Genomic DNA, 24,305 nt, shown 5'->3' with positions numbered 1-24,305 from the left:
CCTCCGAAGAAGTAACAGCGTCTCAACTGTTTCCTGACTCCAGGTTTTGTGGAGGAGTCGCAAAGAGCCAAATTACCCTTGTGTCCCCATGCAGTGAAATGATGGAAGTCTTAGATCAGGAAGAAGTCTTAGATCCCCAAAAAAGCTTTCCCTTCACAAATCTCCTACTGTGTGTAGCCAGAACCAATCTTGTCTCTTTAAATCACTTCTTACTAGATAGCTCCCTCCCAGAGAATTACTAATGCTTAAAAAATTCTCCAATCTGCCTGATCAAAACAGTTCAGCATTAAGAGGGTTCTCTACCGAAAACCACTCTGAGTGTGAGAAATACCCTTCTCAAGAAGTGTTTAGAGAGGACAGGGGAGAAATACAGGGAACGAGTGCAAATACTGCACAACTATCGCTAAGAAATACAGCAATAGGCCATGCATGCAACAGGTCAGCTTTTACAGAAGGGCTAGGATTGTCTTACCGAAATCCTATTTTAGCCCATGTATTGAATATTTTAGGAGATTAAATATCTGTTGTTTTCTCTTGCTACTAAATGCCAAGCCTGAGAATGACCACATCGTCTTCATTCTTCCTCCCAGAAGAAATCTTTGTCAGTGTCAAGTATATTATTCTGCACAGGAATAGACATAGAAACATTTTCCAAAGCCAAGCTCTACCTTATTTCTCTACTACTGAAAATTCCGCTGAGCTGCTGGTAGAATAAATGCTTTACAGATATTCACATACTGTCTGTGGTTCGCTCCGAGTGGCACACAGACCCACCATACCTGGTAGGTCCTACCTAACCTGGCTGTTGTATACAATACAGTAATTTGGTCTTTTCTCACATTTTGTTCATCATCACTCACAGTCATACAGCTTTTCAGTCACACAACTCAGGCACCTTCTAATAAATACAATTCTTGCCTCAAAGATAAGGCAGATGCTTTTTCTGCACCAGCAACACTGGTACCCCTTCCTCCCCTCCAGCATCCCTCAGGCTCGGTGCGTTGGTTCATCATTGCACCACCAGAGGGAGCTGCCTGAATGCCTTTGAAAGACTTCATGACTAATTTAAATCTAAAAAAAAAAAAAACCAGTCCCACCTTTGAAATCTTATTGCCTAGAAAAGGGGATGCAGCCCTGACAGAATGAAAGAGAAACTGAAAGACTGCTGTACAGCACAATGCCTGAAATCTTCATCTTTTTAATCACAGCCAATCTTGTACAGTCTGGTACAACTGTACAAAATAAGCTTTGTTGATTTAATCAAACAAAGCAGTTTTGAATTAGGGAGTTGAGGTCAGCTATTGAGATCCACAGTTTGACCCTGATGGACTGAGGTTTGAGAAGAAAAGGCAAACTAGATGTTAATACTTAGCTGAAACCACCAGTGATATATGGTATGGCCCAGGATAGATCATACATATATATATATTTTATAAAATCAGTGTCCATTAGTACAATAATTAGTACAATAATAAGGTTCTGCCTCTTTAAAACCACACACTCAATTGTAGCATTCATTCATTTTCAAGTTGTCTCCTTTCTTTTTTTTTTTTTTAAAGTAGTTATTTCTGTCCCAGTACTGCTCTGTTTTCCAATACCCTTATTTACTACAGAGGGTCTCTGATTTTCTCCCAGATACATCCAGTGCTTTTCCATTACACATATTTTCATCCATCCTGACACACATGCTGCGTGTATGGCAATGCAGAAACGTGTCTGTATTTTACATTAAATTTGGAGTTCAAAGCTGTTCTTGAGTGAAGACTTGCCTTGCACTCTTCAGACTGGACTGAGCTGTAAGATTCTCTAGAAGGGAAAAGCCAAAGTAACCTCTTTAACTTAATCCCTAGCTGCTGATCTGTGAGCTCCAGAAAGAATGGGCATGGGAGGCTCAGGTATGATCTTGTTCAGTTCTGAGACTAGCACTTCTTAAGCAAAACATGCATTCACAAAGCTATAGCTGAGCTGGTCACTAGTGCAGCACGCATGGCACACAGTCTGCTGTACATTGCCTTATGGGACAGACACAGACAAAGTTCCATGCTACTTAAACCTGGGAATCTCAGCCCAACTCCCAGACTCATTTTTTCAGACACTGAGCATGTTAGTCCAAAGTCATTCTTTGTCTGATTTGCAAAACTTTAAATAGGACACAGCCCTCATATAGTGTCACTGTATGACACTTCTAGTGATATGTAATTTATTCAACAGTGAGTGGAAATGAGAAATCTACACTAACATGGCTCCATGTAGCTCTCCGCTATTATGCTCATCAGTGAAGACCTAGTCAAAGCAGTCACTGGATTCTAAGGAGATCTTTGGTTCCATCCTACCAGTCATTTTTCCACATAAATATCTAAATTCACACGTCTCAGTCTTTGAACCTTAAGACTGTGAGCAGAATCCCTTTCTCCTCCTTCAGTGCTTTAAAAAGGACAGCTTTCTGGAACATAAGTTCAGGAAATTACAGTGTTAAAGAGATGCAGAAACTAACCCAGCCTCTGAAATTTCACCTGTTTTGACACTTCTTACTGGTCTGTGTTCAAACAGAATAGAGTTTATTTTTTCCCTTGCAACTGAAATATTCTCATTATTTGAATACAACAGATAAACAGCTGGAGCAAAGATCTGAATTGTGTTCTTTCCTAGAACTGGGCAAGCATTTGTGACATAAGATAAGGTAATCTTGCTCATGAAGTGAGTATGGTAACACATCAGCTTTTCTCACATGGACAAGCACTTGTTAAAGATGTGAAGTAAAAAGGAGATCCACTGTACTAGAAATTCAAATTTCATTCCTCTTTGTAAGGGATCTAGCCTTTACTAGAAATGCATTTCAGACAAATCTACTTTCATAGATAGTCTGGGAAGTCAGGAAATTGAAACCATCCCATTTAGTTGATGAAGAAGTAGTTACAACTTGAAACAAGAACAACTGCTTTCCTGATACTGGCCAGCTATCCAAATCTTTGTGCTTCCAGACCTTGTTTTGAGATGGGAAGCAGCTGAGAGGAGTACCTCTCAATGTGGGGACAGTGCAGTTTCCCTCAGAGAATACATTTCCTGGCTCATCAAAGAGTAGGAAAATTGGGTTGGAGCTGAGACAGGCACCCAGCAGAGCTGGGGTGTTTTACTATCCGAAAAATTAGCTTCCAGGCAAACACACAGATCTCCTTCCACCCACTCACACCAGTGAGAGATTCACCCTGGGCAGTGGTCAGAACACAACTCTTCTGTTGCTGCTTTCTTCCAGGTGTGCCCTCACAAAGGGTAGCTCTGCAGTGATATGCAGGGTCCAGCCATTGAAGGCTGCCATTCTGGCACAATGTGAACATCTCTGCAGAGTGAAGGAACGTGTCCCAGAGACCTCTCAGAAAATATTTGGCATAGTCTACATCTTAATTGACTCCAGAATGGAAAAGGCAGCACAAGTGAAATGTCTCCATCTACAAATACCTAAATTCAAATCCAATTACAGAAGAAGGAGGAGAAAAGTAAGGAGAGCTTTTTTCTTAGGTTCCAGAGCCAAGATCTGGGTGTTTTTGAAGTCATCCTACAAGGAAGAAAAGAAAAGGCTGAAGCTTACTGTGACCTAAATAAAGCAAAAGAATTAGGTACTTGTGATCAAAGGGTTGAATGATGCATATACACATCTCTCTAAATAATAGAGTGGGTGGGAGAAATGACATGTCATTATTCCTCAGAAATGAAGAAAATTACCTGTTCTGAAAAGAGGAGTTAATCTGTTTTTACACAGTGAAGAATAATGCCACATTATTTCTTCTAAAATTAGCAGCTGACAAGCTGAGACTACAGTGCTCAGAGCATCTGGCTCTCTGGCACCACACTGTACTTATCACAGTGAAGCTTTCCTTCTTTCCTGTACCAGCTTCATAAAGATTGGAGAGGAGCAGCCATTGTGACACAGGCCTACATCCATTCAGCTCCACGTATGTCTAAGACACTTTAGAGTTTCTTTCTTTCTTTGAGAAACAAGGTGCAGAAAACCTGACATTAACATTTGAAAAATAACCTGGTGAGTTACCATACAGGCAAGATTTTTCCATCCAGCTGTACCTTTGTTAGTTCTCTTCTTTCAAGCCAGAATCAAATGTATGACTGATTCTAAAATACAGTGTGATTTCCAGAGTCCGAGATAGGCAGCAAAAGAGTGAATTCTGAAAGCTGAAGTCAGACTTGTCTAAGTAAATAAGAGGCTTGTTTTCTCCTTTTTCAAACTTTAAGGCTTCAGATACCAAATAACTGAGTACGTAACTACAGCAATGGCTGAACCATTCTCTTGATAAGATAATGGCTATATTTTATCGCATGAATGCATAGCAACAGCATAGAGACTTCTCAAAACTGCTCTGCTGAGGAACTGCTCTGTTTGCTGTTCAGGTTTAGAGCGACAGCATGTAGGGCTCAGCATTCATAAAGAGGTTTAGGAGACTGAAAACCTAAGAACTGATTTCCATTGGACTAAGTAGACCAAAATCACAGAGCTTATTTATCCTCTAGCAAATTTCCAATTACGTAGCATTTCAACTGAATAACCAAACTTTCCTGACTCTTCTTTAATAATGCATGATGATATTCATGCCAATTCATGCATGCAGAACTCCCTAGCAGCAGACTGAAAAGAAAATAAGTTCTACTTCCTCACCCACTCACATGAGAGAAGTGCTTGGGTGATATTTTTGCTTTGATGATATTTTCTGCTTTGGTGATATTTAGGCCTGGGAGAGGTACAAAAGACATGTCTTCAACTCCCTGTACCCATAAGCTTTTGCTGAGGGTAAAGGTACTGCATTAGGAAAGAAGGGTATCACCTCCATCTTATCTACCAATGACTCCCAGAGTTGAGAATCTGTTTTTCTCAAGTCGGGAAAGCGTGGCCTCAGTTAGTAAGTCCCACTCACTCTAGCCTTCAGCAGCCCTCAGATTGACAAGGAGAGATGAGCTGAGCTGAACTGAACAAGGGAGGTTCTGAGACAGCCTTTCCCTCTGATAAGGCAAAACTGTCATGAGATGCTGCTCAACAAGCTGCAACCAACAAACTGTGTTGTTTATGCATGAAGGCACCATATCAGTCAACAGATGACTAAGGTAAACTCATGATCTGAAAAAGTACAATTTTTATATAGCTCAGGAATCTTAAAGGCAAAACTGGCAATCCAGATGCAGATGTTTATCACTACAGTGTCTTATCTTATTAACTTAAGCAAAAATTATAACCAAGACTGCCAACAGTTTTTCTTCTTTTACCTGACAGTAATAATGTGAGAATTATATCAGGCTCATTTATTTACATTCACTTTAAATGGTTTCAATTCATGCGCAATCAGTTCTCAGTAGTCCTAGCAGGTTTAGTTGTGAAGTACAGTTAGATAAATGCTCTCCTCATCCCTCACCTCCATGCTTGTTTATCAACAGGAAAGCCAAACAGCTAACAAACAGCTCCATGAGTACAGATAACACAACTGTAAGCAGAAAAAAAAATGGGACTGTCCACATGAAAGTATGTAAGCCTCCTTTTTCAGTGCACGAAGTGAAACTAACTTCTAAGATTCATCTTCTGAAGGGTGACACAATTACGCTGGCCAAATACACAAGGGCAACTTTCCATCACTGCCTCTTTACAAAGCATGGAATGAATAACTTCCTTGAGAAAGCAGGAAAATTGGGATAAAGCATGGTTTTAATTATATTCATAATGATTTATTTGAAAATATGTTCTCATTATACTATCCATTGTGAGGCACAAGCAATTTGGTTCCACCTGAATTTAAAGTCATTATTATAATTATTCTCACCAGAACAGCCATTAATCACATAAACAATACCTGGCTTGCAGAAAATACGTGGGTAAGTGGTTATATTATGATTTAGCATTAATTTTCTTACATTCTTAAAGTCTTACTTGAATACTTATTTTCTATGAAAATGCTTTTGAAAAAAAGGTATCTTACCTTCAGATTGATGCGTGGCAAGAGGTGTCTGGGTCTCCTTGGAATATGACACCACCTCCCGAGGTAAGAAATCAACCTGGGTAATCTTTGACACCCCTAGTTTGTGCAGTCTGCGTCTAAGATGGAACACAGGACATAAAAGGTTAGTTAAGTTAGGTGTAAGTCAGTAGCAGGAGCAAAAGTGTTTGCTTTTATGAACAGGATTAAAAAATACTTCAATGTTTGCTAAGATGAAACACAACACACTATGTATGAAAAGAGCCTAATTACAGTGAGGAAAATTAATCCAGGAATCACTTGCCATAATAAAATAGTTACTAAAACCTCTCTGGGTCTAGGTTATGCTGCTGAGAGGAACTGTAAATAGGAGCAAGGTACGACCTGCTTGCGTCCCTCACAACACGCAACAAACCTTTCTCCTCCTTCACACAGTTATTACTACAACATTCAGCCTGTTCAAGAGATTCATTCCTCAGCCTGAGATAATCAACAGTGGAAGAGCCACAGTGGGTGTAAAATATGCTGGACTGTAAGAGAGCAGGGTGCATAATTTCCATAAAGAGATTCTCCTTTCCACAGGGGTTAATAGCAGTGGACTTGCTGTAGGTTCATGATCATTAGAGTCCTAATGCAATGGTTAAAGTGGAGCCCTGAGACACACCTGGAACAGACAGAACCTTCTCTTTGTACTATGCCCCTAACTTTAAATGAGCCATGTGAACTAAGTCAGTAGAGCCAACCAACACTGTAGCTGGGTAAGGGAAAATGGAGAGAAATGGCTGTGCAGGATTACAAACACTTTTAGTTGTACACAGTTCACCCAAAAGAGGAGGGAAAAAAAATTATCAATTTGTTTCCTGAATATTATTTGACTGTAGTGAGTGAAAAATAAGCAAATAAGCAAAGATGTCAATTTTTTTTTACTGGAAAAAAAAACACCAACTTTCAGCAGCAAATATATATATGCAAATAATAAATGGATGAGCTAAATAAGTCCAGGTGCCTCAATCAACATGTGCAAGTATGCTTACACATTTACAGGAAATAAATTCAGAGACACAATGTTTCTGAACTGCCACGTTGTTAAGGAGAGCAATTTGGAAAAGCAGAAAATTCATATGCATTATCCATTTCCTCTCTGTCTTCCTGACTGTCGGAAGAACAGAGGTCAAACTTATTTTTTATCTCATTCATTTACAGTAGTTAAAGTATTCAGTTAACACTGATGTCTGAAAGAAAATGAGTATTGAAAAAAAATTGTCATCATTGGATGACACCTACTGAACTCTTATGCTTGTTAAGGCTGAATCAGCTATATATCTTTCTAATCTGGTCTACTGGCTGAGCTTTTATTAAGCTGAATGCAATTTAATTCAGTGGGTAATCAGTATGAATCAGCCACATTAAATAATAGACCACTGGAGCAGTAATGGTTGTTACAGCTCTGAACCTCTTTTTTTCACCATCCTCACAAACACCTCTAACTTTGCCAACGTGGATAAGAGCATGGATTCCCTGAAAACTCTCTAGGAGGCAGAAAAACTTCTGTAGCTTGTGATACACTTTAAGAACCTGTAACAGCTAACAAAAGTGTCAGTAGTACACTTATAGCTACTTTAAATGAGAGTACGCATGAATTTAAGCTTTAATAAATATCTTCCCCAGAAAAATCTTACATGCTTTTCCATCCTTTGACATCAAGTTTGAAAGATTTTCCTTCACAATCAGTCCTCAATCATCTCAATCTGATTCCTTCTACTGAGATTCTTAAGCCTCCTTCATTGAAAGAGCTTCTGTTAAGTATCAGCTTTAATTAATCATGTGTCTAATCTAGAGCTAATCAGAACCTCGCCTGATTCTAACAACAGTTTCACCTGAGGCCATTCCATATCTCTTTCACTGGTTAGGGATGGGAGAATATCGGTCCTCATGTAGAGGCGGATTTAACTGCTTGTTGGGCTAGCTCCTGTCTAGACTGCTAAGAAGTGAGCTACCACCAAGAACACTGTGCTTGGATGTGTTTAATTTTTCACCTAAAACATTTATTATTCAGGAACTGCTGATGGTTGTCTAAATGCATAGTGTCACTCTAACCGATTCAGACTGTGAAGTCTTCATTAGAAGGAATATGGTCTTCCTTTTTTTGACCCTACTAATCAACCTGTAATGGTCCTTATGTGATGAAAAGCCAACCTAAACCTTGGTCCCAAGCACTTAAGAACAACTGGAACATCCTTTCAGTACACAGACTCTGCCAAATATGGGCTATAATAATCTAGTCTAATCCCTTTTAGGGCAGCACTAAAATGTTTCATTTCCCATACATACCAAGACACTCATAATTCTTTTCATTTACAATTTCTTGGATATGCAGCTTATAGAGCACACAAACTTTGATGGATTCCTTTCAAAACTGTGTATGGGATGTCAGTAGGAAGACAGTAATTAAAGCCTATGCATTAAAATTGATTCCTCTGTCTGTAGGAGAAGAAAGATGTCAAGTGTTCAGCTACACACATCATTTGCATCCCGACTGCAGGATTTCTTTCATGATGGTGTTTTTATCTAGTCTCATAGCCATATACCAGAGAAATACATGGTCCTCTGTCTAACTCTGTCTTGTAGAAGACAAAGGACTTACGAAGCATACTTATGGGTTCACTCATTGGCATTCTCCTTTTCTGACTTTACTGCTCCTGAAAGACTGAAGACTTGCAGCTATGCACAGGCTTATCCTTATGAGAATCAAACCATCTTGCCTTGCACAGCCATTTGAGGACCTTTGCTTCTGAGTGCTCATCTTTCAATCCCAGCTTCTGGGGAGGGCAGCTGAGATTTCAAAAAGGTTTCCAACACATCAAAACCACTTTAGAAACTCTTCCCCTCTTGTATGACCCAGGTGATGTTGTAGAAGTTAGATCTACCTGATATCACACTCAGGTGGAAATAAATGCATTCCTAACCATTCTGGATGTGGAGAAAGCCTATTTAGAAAGCACTCTGGACACTCTCCTTTCCTGGTAAACAGCACTAACATCTCTAACTGCAGGTGGGAGCACTGTCACTTAATTGTTAAAGGAAAACTGTTTTTTTTTCTTGAAGCCTAGAGAATGGTGAATGAATTTCACATGAATTGCTGGGGAGAAAACACAAAGAACTTGCAGAAGAATAAGATACTTGCTTGGAAACTCAGACAGGAAAGCCCATCTGTTAATAGACAGAACAATTTATTCAGTGCAGAGATTTGGTTTTGCTTATGAGTCAAGTTCTGAAGAATTTGAAGGACAGTTACCTTTCCTTTTCAGAGGAATAATTTATCCTAAATATCTCTGCAGGTGGGCATTTCATGTCTTCGGGTCTTGCTATTTTTCCTTTACTATTTATTTTCTCTTCTTTTGCTGCCTCTTATGTTGAAAATACAGCATCCAATTTTCTCATTTAGAAGAGACTGTAAAATTCAGTCTGAGATGGTAGTGAGCAGCATTTTCACTTGCCAACGCACTCTGATAACTTCAATGACCACAAAGAATTCAGTAACTTATTAAAGCATTTTTTTGTTGTTGTTACCAAGCCGTGGCTATGTACTTGGAGCTTCAGCAATAGCACGGTGCTGATGTTAGATCTGGAGATACTATTTAGAAAAGCCATTGTTTCTGATTTTCCTTGATTGCTCGCAGGAGATAAGAGAGAACCTCTTCATGCTGTCAGACCTCTCTTGATGATGCTAAACTATATTCATGACAAACATGAACTTCTTTTCCTTAATACAGTGACCTTTTGAAATATAAACATATTTGGTACTCTTCTTAATTACACTAGTTATATTCTGCTACCTAAACAACTTTTTCAGATGGTTAAGATAGAGAAGTTCCATGTCAAACTGGTGAATATTAATTTTAGCCCTATTATAATTAGGTAATGATCGACTGACCTGAACTCAACTTAAATGGCAATTAGTGGACTATGATCATATTTAAGTATACAATTATAAATGCCTAGACAGCTCCTGAGGAAAAGGGGAAAACTGTTATTGCATGTGGGTTATTGCATGTGGAAACAACATAACTACAACAAAAACAAGAAGGAAGGGGGGAAAGTACCTTGCAAATGATTCAGAAAGAGAAGTCTGAATCAATAGGTACAAACAAGACCACTGTAGCTGTACATGCACATTAAAGTGCCACAATAATAACATTTCATCTGTAATGAAATAGTTATTTGTATTGTGTTTCGGGCAACAGAAATAGCAGCTTATCTTTTACGAGCTTCTTTAAGTAGTAGTTTTTTCCACAAAGATGGCTTTGCTGAAGCTTCTTACTGATGAAACTGAAAAAAGGAAACTTAAATTATGGTCTTTCTGAGTCAACAAAGCAAATGAAAATCACATACAAACAGCTCATCTGGGAAGCATTCGCAACATAACTCTTGCAAAGAAATGATAAATGAATAACATAAAGAGCAGACATATACCCAAGTTCAGAGTCAGACTGGAGCTGCAGCACTGAGGGGTCTGTGTCCCATTGCAAGGTCCTAGGGTGGTAATCAGCCGTGCAGCACAAGGGGGGAAAAAAGAACACACAGAATTAACTGAAAGGATGAACAAAACCGCATCTCATTACTTACATGCCGTATGTCGTACATTCAATCTCTAAGTGCAAGGTCTGATGTTAGCCTGTAACGGGGCGGGCAACTTATTAAAACTGCATATTATCAGTAAACAATGAGATCTGGGTTTCCTCTCAGATATAGATTAATGACTTTGTTTTTCCTGAAAACCCTCTAACTGTGATTGATGCACTCAATATGCACAGTTTACAAATTTACAATTTTACAATTTGCAAAATTAACTGTGATCATGTTTGTATGATAAGATGGATTTGCCATAAATTCCACTGAAGTGTAAGCAGTCTAGCCCTTCTTATAGTCCTAGGCCTGGAAAAAGTGCTCTGGGCACAAACATCCTACAACAAAGAACATGCTGACATCAGCTTTGCCACATTCTGGAGGCACTTGGGACAAATCAACAAATTCCTCTTAATCCAGATCAAAATTATGGAGAAGAGGGGAGCAGCACACCTGGGGAAATCTGCTTTTAACAGTGTTGTCACAGTCTACTGTCACATGGATCTAACACACATAATATGAGTGCTCCAGAGATGCGGCCTCAAGTGAAGATGTTGTTCCTTGCAATGCAGTGCAACTTGTCAAGCTACATCTCTCAAACACTGCAAACACTCACGGGGCTTTTATGGAGCCCTATTAAATATTTCCAATCCCTGGTTTAGAAATGCAAAAATTGACATGTTCAAATCAACATTTTCAAAATGCCTGCCCATTTCTTGATTTTACTTTATTCTTCCTCCCTAATGAAGCCACATCTAATAGATAAGAGAGCTGTCAGAATCCATGACAGCATCAAAAGTACAAGTTCGGCTCCTGAACACCTTTTCCTTTCATATGAGCACTGAATTATGCAATGTTCTCGCTAGTAGAGGCTAAAGAAAAGGAAAGCGCTCGTCCTTTAAAACAAATAAATCATACAGGCACGTTAGGTAACATCAGTCCTCAAAATTTAAAACTCCACTCATTTCTTTTCAATGCAAGTTTTGAGGATACAGAGAATATACTTTGACCACACTCAGACAAGAACAGCCACATATCCAACCATGCTCAATTTACACAGAGCCTTTCTGCAACAATAGCAAATTCTGACAATGAATCATTTGCATAAACTAACAAGTTATTTAATTAGAATAGAAATAGATTTCTTAAAGCCATACAATTACGCTGTCTTATATTCAGTAAACTATTACCAATGTTAATGATAAATCTCTCTAGACATCCTGCATGTACAAAAAGAATGAAGAACTTTCACGCGAACCTGCTTTCCCATGCAATGCAAGGGTGCTTATTCCCCTCAAGTTCTTTTGATCTGTAGTGATGTGTATTGGCTCAAAAGACTACAGCGATACAGAAAGGTTCTCCAAAATGAAACACTATTATTAAATGATCAGAGATAAAACAGTACAGTAAGAAAGAACAGACTTTTTTTTTCCTCATTACTTGATTGTAGCTCAAGTACAACGGAAATGAAAGTGGTCACAGGGATCTGAAGGCAGACAAGGCAAAAGCATCAGTGGTTAACGTAGTACCTATACACTATTAAAAGGCTATCTGTGGGAGAATGACTTACAGTGGAACCAAGGTCAGCAATGCCTAAGAGGACTTGCTATGCATATGCCCATTTCCACTGTAATATCTACCCAGGGGCTACTTGTACACGCACATCTGGGTTTTCAAAACGCTTACAAGAAAACATACATAACTCATTTCAGTTATTCTTCCTCTCCATTTATTTCCAAACGTACAAAATTTCCCAAGAGGTAAAGACTATTCCAAAAGAAAAATTCTATTATCGTGTGATTAAAACAGGAACAACAGGTCTTTAAAGAGCTAGAACCCTTATATTCCAGTTCTGAGAATCCGGACCAGTTACAAGAGAGCATATTTATCTCATACTGAGCCGGTTATCTAAATTTAGAGATCTTACACTATCAGCACTCAAATCCCCAAAATAGGAGAAAAGCAATACCTTTTGATGGAATTCTACATGTAAAAAAGTTAATTTGACCCCACAGCCACCTTTTAGCCACTGTTTGTTTTATGCTGATCATACATGTAGTGAAGGCAACATCTCTTACAATTTAATAATCTGGATTATGGCATGGAGATGTTCATAATATTGATATATATTTTAAATGACAATTCTGCTTGTCTCCTGAATATACCTGTATTTCAGCAATTTGAGTGCATCTGTAAAAGAAAAATTCTTAGATTTGTGCTCCAAATGGTAATTGTTTACTCAGCAACACTGTGCTACTGCTTGCAAAGGCCTGAAAAATACATAAGGGAGCAATCTGGTGTGTTGTATTCTCAAACTCAGCTTGCCACTGTTTATTGCAGACAACAAGGCTGCAGGTAGCAGATCTTCAGGCTCCAGTCCTGCCCTAGGAGACACAACGCAAAGAGCTACACACACAACAGGGAGGGTGGCGAGCAAAGGAAGCTACTACACATTTCAAAGGCAATACTGGTTAGCCCTTTGCCTCTTCCTGCTACCTGAAGAGTGCCTGCAGAGCAAAACAAAAGGGAGTGAACAGTGAAAACATAATAATTTAGCCAGCTCTCACAGCAATAACTGAAGAAGAAATAAACAGACTCTTAATGGACTAGTAATCGAAAGATGATGTTGACTAGCCTATTCTGTCATCCAAACTAGGAAATTACAGCTAATCTGTTAGTGATGGGAAGACATGCTGCATGACATTCCCTGATTGTTGGGATGAGCATTACCATTATGCTTGTTCTCCTGCAGCCAGTTCTCAGAGGGGATTGTGAAATGCCATTGGATCGCAGTGAAAAATCAGTGCCAATCTTTTTCAAATCTAGTGCACAAGTTCTTTCCCAAGAGATTTCTTCATGAAGAAAAGCATTTCATGTTGTTCCACTTTTGATTTCCTTCCTCATAAAAGAAAACCGGAATTAGCTTTGGGACTTCTAGAGACCCAAGGAGAGGAACAGAGGGAGTAATGCAGCAGACCCCAAAGACAAGCACGTGGGCCTGTGTGACCAGTAGCTCAGCAGCCACACACAGGTGCTTTCATTCTGGACTTTTCAGAGACTGCAGATTGGGGAAAGCCCCCCTGAATAGGCTTTGGCACAGATCCATGTAAATGAAATCTAAAGCATGTCGTCACAACACTTTAACGGGGAAAAGAGCCTCTGAGCATCAGACAGAGAGGAAAAAGCAGTACTCCCTTGCACATTGCAGTCTTTCCACAAATCTCCTGCACACCATGTGAGTTGAGCCTCCTGCGGGTGAAGTGAGTGCACACAGCATGGGAAGAGTCTCTGGAAACTCCACAGATGGGAACTCACTGAGCATGAGATCCAGTCAGGACTAAGCCGGATCAGGCTGTTCCATCACCCAGAAAGCACAGACATTCTTTTAATGAAACTACCCAACATTGTTTCAAAGTTGGTTGCTATATAAGTCTCCCACACAGAGACAAACAATAGCCCTGCTATCAATCTTCCTTATACACGTCTGGTGAAGAACGGCTGCCCTTGAGTGATTGTAGGATAAAAAAACTATCACCAATTAACAGATTGGTCTAAAGCAGCACAAAGGGAATGAGGACTTGTAAATCTTGCACTAAGTAGACAAAGTACAAGAGTTATCATCTCTCTTTAAAATGATCTGCTTTCATACTTTTTCTTTAGATACCTCTCTGTAACTATTCCTATTTGCTGTGTGCTATGATCTCAATAATTTAGGAGTTTAGCACAGCATTCTTCAATGCTGGTGCTATTTCAGCCATCTGTACTGTAAGGGTACCACCAGTTCATTTTCATACAGTGCATTTTCTTTCTCTCAAGCCAGTAGGAAAATAACCTGCAGATAGAATCCAAGGGGAAAAAGAGACCAAGATGTCACACATCTATGAAAAGATCAGATGGTAAAGCAATTTGTTAAATCTTCTACTCTAAATTCGCATCCACACCATTGGAAAGATATTTAGAGCAGAACTTCGAGTGGACAAGAACTATTTCAAAATTTAAGGGAGGAAGAAAAGGAATTCAAACAGAAGGATTCCCTTTTTGTACTATAATTAGAAAGGAAAAGCAGGCACTCTGCCATGTGTTACGGTGCCCTGCAGAAACTTACTTCCAGACGATTTTATTCTAATTGCATTATGCTGTTTGTATCAATTAAAAATGCAGAAAAAAAACCTAAAATAAACAAACTACAAATGAAAGAAAATATCTGAACTCTTTTAGAAAAATCCCAGCCTCATAATGCATGAATGAAATATAAATTCTGTCATCTAAAGCTCTCTGAAATTCATGAAGACTTCTCAGCTAATAATGAAAACTTTTAATCTGGCCTTAGTGATAGCACATAAAACAAGTTAGAAACCAGTGCCAACAAACGTACCTACTAAAATACCATCATAAAAGGATATTAAATATCCTGGATCATGGTCAGGCTGTGGCACAGCTCAGCTCTGCTAAGTGCCGTAATCCAGCATGCTGGAGGCTTTGTTTCAACTCTTCTTCCTTGAAGCTAAAATCAAATCCTCCCTCATCTGTTGCGGATGCTCCAGAACATGTGTTCTGCATGACTTCTTTTCTCCCCTACTTTCCCTTCTCAGGTCAAGAGCAACCAGCCCTGAAAATTCATGCTTTGAAAAAGGCTACTCGCAGAAATAACAGCAAACTCCGCTTTTTTCCAAGGGGCCTCTCGCAGGGTAGAAACCTCTCTGCTGCTTTGCAAATCACTCTTTCAAGCAGAACTGGAGGAAAGCAAACACTACATTGTGTCATCTCCTGTCACCATAAGCTGTTGTGCTTTCCAGACCAAGAGAAAACCACACTGACACTGTCCTGAGGTATCCACTGAACAGAGTTATTCGTATGTGTCTCTAATTTAATAACCTGATGCTCCAAATCCAGCATCTTCACTTGTGGCAACAGAAACATCCTAAAATTATCCTTTGTGTGGGAACTAATGATGCTCTTCTGGTCCAAAAATACAGTGAAGAAGTGTACCATGACTTCACAGATTTAGTGTGTTGAAGTTTTCAGAGCTCAAAGGCCAATCCCATTAAACAGAACACAGAACACAGACAGGCAGTTTAACCACTGCCAAAATAAATAAATAAATAAATGAATAAATGAAGAGGGAGACACAACATACAAAACATACAAAGCTTCAAAGAACCTTTGTTTTGCACTAGAGTAAAACGCTTCTAAAATTCTACAAATGTTAGGAAAAAATGACTATTGCCCCTTCTCCTGTCCAAGGCAGCAGCCAAACTTCAGGCACCTTGGAAGTGCTCTGGTACAGAAGCAAGTCATCATTGGCTCTCTGCATTAGAACAGGAAGACAGGAGATAGCTCCACACAGGAGTTCTCAGTATCCAGCTTAGTCTCCAGCTGTGAATAGGTGTCAAAGGTGGCTGTCCACTGAGAATTCTGGGGGAAAAATCAACTAACTTGGGTGGGTTACCAACCCATCCAATCATCTACATTACACTCCCTCGCTGGAGAGGTCTGGGTACGTTGCCTGTGTGACTGCCAATCTATTATCAAGAAACCACCGTGAATACATCTAACTTGTGTTCAAAGGAGGGTCTGGGCATCTGCAGGCCAGCCAGCCTCACCTCAGTGTGGTGAGGGAACAATCCTTCATTTTAGATAGTCAAAGCCCAACTGGATAGGGCCTGAGCAACTTGTTCTAGGTGTTCTTGAGTGGAGAGGTTCAACCAGACAGACTCCCATGGCACCTTCCAACCTCAGCCACTGTGGTTGTGTGATTCCTTGCTCTTCCCTTCATCTCCCCACAATGCAGAGCCATCTCTCTGCAATGCAAAGCCAGTACAGAGCTATCTGCCTCTGTACTGACAGGAGAGCTGCTACTTGAAAGCCTGCAATGCTCCATTTGGTTCTGGTTTGCTTTTATTCTGACTTGCATAAAAAGTGAATTAGGAAAAAAGCAGACAAAAAAGAAAAAAAAAAAAAAAGAAGTGCTGTCACATAAAAGCATTAAACTGAAAAGAATAATAGGAACTCTTATTTTTAAGTTTGATGCAGAGATGAGCCGCATGCTTAAAAATTGGCCCAGGTTAGTTTCCACAGGATTCAGAATTGCTCACATTAAGAACTGTTCATATATACATGGATAACATACAGAAGTACAGATTCCATCCAAGTTGTACAATCCTAAAATATGGGGTGCCACAGCTGTGAGACTTGATTTTTATATCACCAGTAAAATACAAGCGTTTAGATAAGTTTAACAGTATTTGTTCAATGATCCCGAATATTTTCACTTGAATTTGCAAATATTACTGGATTGTGGTTTAATATGTAATCTATCACGTATCTAGCTGTTTGGTGGTTTTTTTCCTAAAGAGCTGAATATTGCCAGAATTAGCATAAGGTTACACAGGTGATTAGCTATAAAATTTTAAAGAGTTCTATCTAATTTGTTGAGTCTAAATCAGTTTCTCCAACGCTCCTATTTTAACACTGATTAATTAGAAAATCTGAAATAGAAATTGCAAGAAGTTACAGCAGACGTCTGAAAAAATATGTGTGTGTAGACAAGTGGTTCATTTTTTGTAGATTTTTGTAATCTTAATTTTCTCCTCTGCAATTTTCACTTTCTGATATTGGTCATACATTTAAAATGTGTTTCCAAAACAAAATAGATCAAGAAGATTCAAAGCCATTACTCAAAGACAGAAAAGTATCACTTGTCTCAATTGGTGCTTTGCATTTAAGCCACTATTCAGGAGCCATCTGTGCTCTGTTTAGCAGATCTGTTCCACTTTGAAAGGATTGGCGAAAAAGAAAATACCTTCCTTGTGCTGTTTGTTTTCTGAAGCACATTATAAGCAAGACGGTTATCAGCCTTTAGGGAGGATCTGTGCCTCTCAACAAGACTCTCACTTGTGCAGCAGAACAGTCTGACATCACTGTGGGTGATGTTTTTGGAGCTGGGCTGGTAATCATAAAATAAAATGCCATAAAGCATTCAGTGAACAAGTGGTTTGGCACCGCTGCTGGAGCAGAGCCGGATACTTGGGGTTGCAGTTACGTTTCCAAGCAGGCTGACACCTCTGACTTCCAGTCTTCACCAATAAAAAGAGCAGTGATGACCTCCCTCAGAGCACAGCACTGTCTTTCAGATGCCTGGCAACCATAATAGCATTTTTCAGAAAGGCATAAGTTTAAAATACTCTTTTTTCTTTTAAAAGGTATATTTCTAAAAATCATAGGGTAGTATTTTAAAAATTGTATATTCAAAAGTTTTCTTAAATCAAGGCCCTGTTGCCAAATGTATTTAATAATTTTCAAAATCAATTTGAAATTTAAATTGGACTGAAAAATTCTTGACATGGTTTTTATAGGACTGATATATAATGGAATGAACACCTCACTGATTCATAGAATTACACTAAGTAAATCAGCAGTAAAATACATCCAATCTGCTGAACTTATTTCTTATATATAAAGCTGTCCTTATTTCAGGTCTACGTCATAGAACATGACCTTCTGGCAATGTAATGAACCTTGCCCTTCTCACAGTTTATATGCCATAGCTACAGGGATCTTAGTCTGGAAATCTATGCTGGTTTACCAGAAGGTCACTGGGAACAGCAGGCAGTCACTGAGAGGACAGAGGGTCAACACAGTTAGAAGCTTCTGCTGTGCCTCTGCATCCACACAGATTTACTGTAAGTGCTGGAGAGTGTGAACTGCCATCCTGAAAGTGCATTAATAAAAACCATGTTCAGGAGGAGGGAGGCAAAAGTTGCTTTGCTCTTACAGGAAACCTTGAAGCAGTTTGAAAATTCTTTAAAGAAATACATTTTTAATCTTGTATTTTTTAAACCAAGAGAAAGCCTGAGTGGCAAAAGAGAATTCAGATGATCCAAAATGTCATCAGGTCCTGCAGACAATTTGAAGGAACTTCAGCACTCATGTCGGGACACTTTGATCTAATGTCCAAAAAACAATTTTCTCACAAACTTTAAGGAAGGTTGGAAAGAGTCCCATAAGAGACAAGGCTACATTTATTGGTCAAGACTCATAAAGGCAATCCATAGCCCTTCTAATGAGTCAAACTGATAACAGCAAGGCTGGAACCTGCAATACTGTCTTCACAACTGAAGAAAAAGCTGAAAGCTTCCAGCAACTTATTCATGGCAGAGCAACAATTCACTAATTGCAAGCTGGGAGAAGAGTTGATGCTGTCCTTCCTACACAGAATTTATTTTGTGACAGTGTACCTATGAAAAATACTCAAGCGAGGCAGAAAACGTCTATTTGCAAAAACATGGCATCAGTTTAACTATGTTAAACAGTTCAACATAAGAGGAGATCTCACAAAATTTAATTAAATCAGGAAGAGATTCTATGCAAGAGAACTTCTCTTTAAGCTGAGCTGCCCTTACCAAGTTAGTTGTTCTTAAAGGAGAATAAACATATTTGATTTGTTTTAAGAGCACTGGTGTTTTAAACCTCGAATCATCTCATTGTCTGACTAAATATATTCATGATACGTCTGGAAAAAAAATACAGAAAAATACCTACAACTGGGCTGATAACCTAAACGGTTAAGAGGGGCTTTATGCATTAATGTTATTTTCTTCAGGGTGCAGCTGTGGCTCAGGTTTCCAAGGCATTTTATGAAGTACCTTGGGAATAGCAATCTTTCCTTTAATTTATAGCGTGGAGATGCTTGCTAATGAGAAAAATAATCAAAGATATGGAGAACTGAACTCTATCCATCCTTTAGAAATGAAAGCACAAAACTCCTTAATGATGCCACAGGCTCACGTGGTAAAAGCACTGCAGATGATTCTAATTAATATGGACTATTCTGACTTTGTAATCGGCACGCATTGAAAAACACTCCCTGCTTTCTAGGTCAGATGTACAGACACTTGAAAGCAACTGCCAAGTATCAGTCCCTAAGGTGTCTGCTTATGTTTAGAGGCTAAAAAAATATGTATGACACAAAGGAGCTTCAAATATCTTGTGCTAAATATACACTGAATGTAAAGGAGGAGAATCGTGTTTGCTCTTGTGCAGGCACAAAAGGAGGGAACAGACTGGGAAATCCACCCTTCTCCAGCCTCATGCACAGACCCACCATCCCGTAAGTGAGTGGGAGATGGGAAGCCTGAGAGATTTACCATACCATCCCAAACCCATCAGAACCAGAGGTGCAAGCTCAGCACCCCCCAGGGTTATTTTATATGCCTCCAGCCACCAAGCAAACCTTTCTCTCAACTCCTCACTGTGACAGACTCGTGTCTGCAGTCCCTAGGATTAAAATCCTTCCTTTCTGAACAAAACACCATTCAAGAGAAGCATGTATTTTTCCTTGGTCTTTCCTGAAGTTCTATTAGAGTCTTTACATTGCTCCGTGCTTCCCTTTGCCTGAAGCGAGGGTAGGAAATACGCTGCATGGACAGGAAGAGATGATCTACTGCAATAATTTAACCTTCCTGTATAATTGAAATTGAGAGCAGGATCTAACCTCCTCCTCTGCCTCTGTATGCATTTAATTAAACAGCAAAGGAGATATTTTAAAAGGAAGGTGGAATTCTGATACCCTTTCTTTTGCTTGTCAGTGTGTTATTGTGTAGGTAAGGTGCTGCTTAAAAATGAAATAGTGGAAATAACAGCTGAGTTGCCAAGTCTGATTTTTTTTTTTTTCTCAGGCAAAAAGCCTGGAATGCACAGAACATAAAGACTTCAGTGACATTTGGATATACCTATGAGAGATCAGCAAATAGAGGCTTTAATTCTTACATGTCAAGAAGACATCTCTTAACTGGATATACCTTCTTTTGACTTGACAGACAGTGAGCAAGATTTACACACACAGCTGTAAAAGCTGTAAAAGGGTAAATACATTACTTGAATGCCACACGCTGACTCAGTGCCCAGATGCTCCAGAGCTACACCTTTCCCTTTGAGTGTGTTATGTGAGAAAGAAAAAGTTTGTGCTTCATATCTGCATTTCAAACAATGTAGGACAAGTCTAATGCTGAGGCACTGCATAAAAAGCAGATCAACTAATAACTATACAAAAATGAGTGAACATATTACACAGCAGAAGAGCTTCTGCTCTCCCTGCAGTGGGAAAATACAAACTGAGTGTGGACATCAACCCAATAGGAGAAAACATATCATTGTGAATTTGTTTTTATACCCCAAAGGCTCAAAAGCAGATGGAAACAATTCAAAATCACATCTGATGAAAAGGTACACAAATGGAGAAAAATGTTTTTTGAACTTTCAAAGAGCGTAAGAGAGCAGAAGATGTGCTTCTGATTCACTATCAGTAAGAACATCCAAGCTGATATGACAGCTGCTACAGTGTTCTCTGAACTCAACTTGGGAAAGCATTCAGAGGTCACAGAAACTGCAAGATGAACTGACAGAGTGGACAAAAAACATGCCAGCAGCCAAAACCAAAGGAGACACTGCTCCTCAGAGAAAAGTCATCCAGCATTACCAACAGCTGTTCTATTTCTAGGATGGCTGCAACTTTTTACTTAAAAAATAAAAATCTGCAGTAATGACGAGGCAGTCAAGATTCCATAGCAGTCAAGCTTCTACAAGAAATGCCATGTTACTGCTTCAAAATCTCTTTGAAAAACCTGATTTCTTTCTATTTTTGCTTTCTTTTGCTATCTAATGTTGTACTTAAAATTCATTTTCATAGTAACTTTCATTAAATATTCACATATGGCTTTATCTAAATAAGGACTGACCCTGCAAAGCTTTATTTCAAATAAGATCCATTCACTGATGGAAGCCGAACAGCTTTAGTCCATCAAACACATCTTGAAAACTGTGGTATCAATGGAACCATAGCATAATTCAGGTAAGGCTCATTTAAACTAAGTGTTATAGAGTCCCTTAATCCAACAGTATGAGTAGCTGTAGCCAGACAAAAATACCAAAACCAATGGACTGAGAGAGAAATACTATGAAATAATGTACCTGGATGCTTGCACTACATTACAGCAGACAAAACACCATGCTGACATAACCAGTCTCTGACAGCAACTACCAGAAGACGAAGAATACTTTCTGTCATCTTTGTCTTTACTGTAGCCCAGGAGACAATCAGGCATCTAAATGTACTCACAGCAATATATGCAAGTTAGAAATCAAAAGAGCACAGACGAAGTTGTTGCAGAAAGAAAGGCAATCATTAACCTTTACATGTCCCAGGCAGCTGAGCCTTTTGCATTTTACTGAGCAGATGGAAGGTGGGAAACCTTACAGCCTAAAGGGATTCTCACGTTTCATTGCAAAATGTACATGGGGAAGAGTTACATGCATGCAATTTCACTGCACTTGTACACATACACAAAACCCAGTTCAACAATAAGAGGGCTGCTGCTACTGTACAAACCTACCATTGTATGGTAATGAATCCAACTGGGCAGTGCACAGAAGTAGTGAAGGAGAGAAGGAAAAATGGACCACACAGCTAAATCACACCTTGGTCCACAAATAGAACTCATCCACGTGTGCAGTACACTATGGTGAGCACACACACACCCTGCAGGTGACAGGAATACATATGTAGGCCACTCCAAAAGTAATTCCTCCTATTTATTTCCATGAAAAGTTCAATGAACAGCACAATAACACTAACTGAAAGAGCAAATTCTCAGCTACAAAACACTATTTTTCAGTGTAGTCACCACCATTTGCTATGCATTTTGCAAATGAACAAGGGCCTGTGTGCTGCACTTATAGGTGTCTGCACCAGTGGAGGTGAACTACCACTTCACTGTGCTCACGTTCATGAAGCACACAACACATTTAGCGTCCATAAACATTCTGCAAGCATCAACAAATGTCACTGGGTGCCATTTTGTCTGCATAGAGAAATTCAATACCACACCTTTGCTTCACATACATTTCCATCAGATGCCATTGTGTCAGACTGCCCCTCTGCTACCATCCCTCACATGGCAACAAAATGTAATGGGATATTGGTGGGAAGCTACAACCTCTACTGCCCAACCACCAACATCCACCTCTGACGTTGTGGGACAGCATAATGAAATAGGAAACATCACTGTCAAAGCAGCCCTCAGTTGGCCGAAATCTCCATTTCTGATATGCACAGCTATATAACCTGACCACTAGCAAAAGAACGTGGGACATCAATGTCACTGAACAAAATACTCGCTCTGAACATGCTAAGCAGAGTATACTGTATTATAGCAGAATCTCAATGGGATCCTGCAATGCTGCCTTGTGGTAAATGAGTCATGTCTGAACATGCCATAACAGAAAGCCCCGTGAATTAGTAACTTATCTATCCAGAGTTGAGGCTGTGATGCAATATTCCTATCTATGCATCACAGCAACAAAGTCAACCCTGCGCAAACATGTGGAAACAGGCAAGCTGCTCTCTGTGCAACAACTGGGCTCTGATGAATTGTTCAGAGCAGTCTAGTAACTAAGAGCAGCACATGCAAAATCTATTTTTTAAGCTTTACAGTTATGGATCCAGAATAAAAGTACAATGATGGTGAAGGGTCTGGAGGGGAAGACATATGAGGAGCAGCTGAGGTCCCTGGGTTTGCTCAGCCCAGAGCAGAGGAGCTGAGTGGAAGCCTCATGGCAGCTGTAGCTCCTCACAGCGCTGAGCTCTGCTCTCTGGTGACAGGGCCTGAGGGAACGGCATGGAGCTGTGCCAGGGGAGGGACAGCTGGGGCTTAGGGAAAGGGCCTTCTGCACCAGAGGGTGGTGGGGATGGAACGAGCTGCCCAGGGCACTGGTCACGGCACTGAGCTTGTTGGACTTCAAGAAGCATCTGGACAATGTTCTCAGACATACGGTCTGATTCTGGGGTGCTCCTGTGCGAGGCCAGGAGTTGGATTCGATGCTACTCTCTACCTTGGGATATTCTGTGATTCTATAACACATTTCTGCCTGCTTGGAATTAAACCCCACCACAACCAAAAAATGATAAACAAAAATATTGGCTGCCCTGTCCAAATGGAAGCATTTGGAAATGAAACTTCCAGCAGTTTCAAGCACCATTTATCTGACATCTGTACATTCTTATTGTTGCTATCATAATGTCTTGTCACGTACCAGAAGTTGGAACACTCCCGAAACCTAACATCATCCTTGGTGAAAAGGCTATGACAAATAGCCATGTAGTACTGAAGATCAAGCAGAAAAAAAAAAAAAGAAAAAACACATAAAAACCTGTACTACACAGGACAGAAATGGTTCCATAATTTAGTGTTATTACACAGCCCGCCCCACACGTTATCCTAATAAGCTTAATGGCATCAGGGAAAAGGCAGCACTGCTCTAGCTATTATGTTAGAGATAATGGACAATGGTGCTGCTGGATGGCAGCACTACCAGTGTATAGATCTTATACCAAAAGGGACCATTGTGACCACGCGGCTTTTCTCCCTGTGCAACAAAAAGCTGTACGGCTCTTCTGAATGAATTACTGTTGGAGCTATTATCTGCCCGTCGGCCAGGCACATTATCCTGAATGAGAAATGCCCAGTGATACAACATCCAATAGAGTATTTAAGTAAATTGCTTTAGTGATTAATTTGTCTTGTCATTAAAATTTTACAGTTTTCCTTGTTTTATATTTGGCCAGCTCCAATGACAAACAATTCGCTGTCTGTTAAGCACTGTCTACATGATCCCTTCTGCTCCTCATATAATTTCTATACATAGAAAGCAAGT

The 24,305-nt window shown here is 39.6% G+C and overlaps 1 protein-coding gene across 6 annotated transcripts in view; it reads right to left on the bottom strand.

Moving 5' to 3' along the window:
* DYNC1I1 (dynein cytoplasmic 1 intermediate chain 1) overlaps positions 1 to 24,305 on the bottom strand; it is a 188,824-nt gene that overhangs the window by 134,005 nt on the left and 30,514 nt on the right. For 4 of the 6 annotated variants that reach the window (XM_048952226.1, XM_048952227.1, XM_048952223.1 and 1 more), the window contains exons 5-6: positions 10,443 to 10,502; positions 5,973 to 6,088 (exon numbers count right to left, since the gene is read on the bottom strand). In XM_048952226.1, coding sequence (XP_048808183.1) covers positions 5,973 to 6,088; positions 10,443 to 10,502 — 176 coding nt within the window. The remainder of the gene's footprint in view (positions 1 to 5,972; positions 6,089 to 10,442; positions 10,503 to 24,305) is intronic. The other 2 variants (XM_048952228.1, XM_048952229.1) reach the window with 1 other exon arrangement.

This window comes from Lagopus muta, chromosome 7 (assembly GCF_023343835.1).
Source record: "Lagopus muta isolate bLagMut1 chromosome 7, bLagMut1 primary, whole genome shotgun sequence".
Taxonomy (NCBI): Eukaryota; Metazoa; Chordata; class Aves; order Galliformes; family Phasianidae; genus Lagopus; species Lagopus muta.
The sequence above is the reverse complement of the archived record's forward strand: the minus strand, read 5'-3'. Positions and strand labels throughout refer to the sequence as shown.